Source organism: Corvus kubaryi, unplaced genomic scaffold (assembly GCF_017639235.1).
Source record: "Corvus kubaryi isolate FWS band 111438036 unplaced genomic scaffold, C.kubaryi_AGA036_p1.0 37367, whole genome shotgun sequence".
Classification (NCBI taxonomy): Eukaryota; Metazoa; Chordata; class Aves; order Passeriformes; family Corvidae; genus Corvus; species Corvus kubaryi.
Window position 1 is genome coordinate 5,220,272 of NW_024581119.1, and position 2,995 is coordinate 5,223,266.

The 2,995-nt window shown below is 56.6% G+C and overlaps 1 protein-coding gene across 3 annotated transcripts in view; it reads right to left on the minus strand.

Moving 5' to 3' along the window:
• Positions 1-2,995, minus strand: part of KIRREL3 (kirre like nephrin family adhesion molecule 3) — a 346,067-nt gene that overhangs the window by 23,737 nt on the left and 319,335 nt on the right. For all 3 annotated transcript variants that reach the window (XM_042034425.1, XM_042034427.1, XM_042034426.1), the window contains 2 exons: positions 821-969; positions 367-494 (listed from right to left, as the gene is read on the minus strand). In XM_042034425.1, the coding sequence (XP_041890359.1) occupies positions 367-494; positions 821-969 (277 nt within the window). The remainder of the gene's footprint in view (positions 1-366; positions 495-820; positions 970-2,995) is intronic.

A 2,995-nucleotide genomic window follows, 5' to 3' on the forward strand; every position in this document is an offset into this window, starting at 1 on the left:
GGGAGGACCATCCCATGAAGGTCCATCCCAGGGAGGACCATCCCAGGGAGGACCATCCCAGAAAGGACCACCTACACAGGACCATCCCAGAAAGGACCACCTACACAGGACCATCCCAGAAGGAACCACATGCAGGCGAATTGCAGAACTGCTCCCCATCAGTGAGGTGTTAAGTGATGCTCTGGTTCAACTCTTCTGTCCATTGTCATGGAAATAAATTCCCCCACTCTCAGGATCCCTTTGCATTCCGAGGAGCCAGCATTCATCCAGCCAGGAGCTCCCAGACCCCACAGGTTCTGCTCCATGGGAAGCGTCCTGCAGCACCCCATGCCCTGGACCCGCCCCCTGCCCCACAGCGGCTCTTACCACACCCGAGCCTCGCTTCATCCAGACGATGGTGAGAGAGGGGTTCCCAGTCCAGGCACAGTTGAACACCGCGTCCGAGCCCAGGTCAACCAGGAGGGACTGCGGTTCTGTCGCCATCCTGGGCCCAACTGCGCAGAGGAAACTGGAGTTACTGCCAGTGACAGCCAGAAAGCCTCGAAGCAAACAGGTTAGAGGGAGCAGTGGTAGATCTTGATGGGCCCCAAATAAAGAAAAGCCTCAGGGAGGTGCCTGCTGCAACTCCAGAGGGGCCAGCTCCCCAGGGACCACCCCAGAGCTGGCAAGGAAATCACGGGTGCGACCGCGGGAGCACTGCAGGAGAGCCCAGCAAGTCCTGCCACCCTGGGCAAGTCAGGCTGAGCTGTGTCTCCTTCCCGCTGATTTTCAGCAGCTCTGCTGAGCCTGGAAGCCGGACTCGAGCCAACAGGGTACTCACAGTAGACATCCACGGTCCTGCTGATGTTTGTGCTGCCCAGCGCGTTGGTGACCTCGCAGGAGATGGGCTCGAAGAAGAACGTGTGGTCCACGATGGTTTCGTAGAAGTCACCGGAGGCTTCCTTTATAACCTGGCCTTTTTTCGCCCACCTGTTGAAGAAAACAGAGCATCGTGGTGGTGCTGCTTTGTGTCTCTTGCCATCTCCACGGGTGGCTGGCACAGAGCTGGGGGCAGCATGCCCAGGGTGCCTTTGACTTCAGAAGGGACATGAAGTTGTTCTCAGCATCACCCCCTTCCCCAAGGATGTAGGGACTACAGCCACAGGTTTTGGAGAGGAGCCATCAAAGAGATGTGTACATGTACCCCTACTGACACCTTTCCAAATGAAACCAAAATTCTATTTTCCTGTTTCACTGGGAATACACCTCATTCCTTAGGATTGTGAAGGACCTCAGTGATGGGAGGAATGGGACATGGAGGGTCTCTACCTGATGGGGAATGACAGCCCTGTCCTGAACGCTTGCCAACAACACTGCTGGTCTTTCCACATCAAAACCACCAAAACCATTTTCTGCTGCCTCCCCTTTGCCCCTTTTCTTCCTTTTTTTTTTTCCCCAGTCAAAGAGAACTTTACCCCTTTAAGGCAGCTGAAATAACGTTCCTCGAAAAGCCAAGCTGGCATTTGCAACACCGCAACTTGCAAATTGTCTTGGAGAACAAGCTGTCAGCTCAGCACTTGAATTAAGCCCTGTTTGCCAAACAATGAGCAAACGTGACCTAATGGGGCACCGTCTGGCAACCTGCCACTCGGGAGCGGCTGGGAAAGGCGGGAGATGCTGTCAGGTGGTGTGAAACTCCAGCCGCTCTTTGGGGAAGGGAAAAAAACCCTGGGAAAAAACATATAATAATCCTCCCCAAACAACTGGCAGGTAAATTGGAGGGATGAGTGTTTCCCTGTGGAGTCTCTGCCTTGTTGTTTTGGGGCTGCTTCTCTGGTTGTGCTGGATGGGCTGGGAAAGATGCAGGCATTGGGAGCTGGGCTCCGGAGAGAGGAAGGAGCTGCGGAGGCTGCTTCCCACACGGGGTCGGGGGGGGGGGGGTGGTTTTGGGAAAGCTGTCCCCGTCAAGGCAAGCAGCATCTCCTCCTGGTCCTCCAGGGCTCTCCTGCTTCCCTCTGCTCGTTCCTGTCACTCTGCCATGGCTCCCCACTGCTTCAGTGCTGCCCCAAAGGCAGCCGAGGACAAGTGGAGCTGCAGGGAGCTCCTGCTGGAGGTCCATTGGCACTCACGAGCCTCAGTGGGGCTGGAGAGAGAGTGGAATGCTGGTCCATGGCAGGCTGGAGAACACCCTGAGTGCTGCCGGAGCCAATTCCCTGAGCACCTGCTACTGTGAACCTCAGGGCCTCCTGCCAGTGACCCGCTCAGGCTGCCCCGTGATGACACAGCGCTCTGAGAGGTGCTCCCAGGGGGGTGGAAGTGATTTGTATGCACTGACCTGCTCTCGCCTTCCATTTATCTTCACACTTCCAACAGATGCTGACTGGCCACTTCGGCTTCCCTCCCCTGCCTGCCTCCTCCCTGGCCTCCCCCTCCAATAATTAATCAGGACATGCCGGTTTTATTTCTAGGGCTGCGCTTCGTGTGTTAATGAGGGAGGTTCTGCATGGGAAAACCTGCACAAGCAGAGCCTTCCAGGTGCTGCTCCGAGGGGCTGAACGGTCAGTGATGCTTTGGTGACGCCTTTCTCCTCCCAGCGGGAATTGCAGCCCAAGCCAAGCGGCTCGTTCGGGGTCAGCCTGCAAGGCTGACCTCAGCATCCCGCTTCCCTGCCTCCCGATGGATCTGCCTTGCCCTGCTGCCTCCCTGCCGCAGGAACGCTGCTGCCCGGCGTGGAGAGCATCTGCCAGTGCTGGGGCAGCAGCTGGGTCCTTGGGGATGGGGCAGGAGAGGGACGGGAGGATCTGCCAGAGGTCTGGTACCTCATCCCCAAAACTTTGCACAGCTTGTGGGATGGAGAGGAGACAAGTTCCTGTTGTATCCTCTTTGGTTTGCTGGCCCAAAAGGCCTGAATTCACATCTCAGGAACTGCAGATGAATGAAAGCAAGGAGGAAGGAAGGAAGGAAGGAAGGAAGGAAGGAAGGAAGGAAGGAAGGAAGGAAGGAAGGAAGGAAGGAA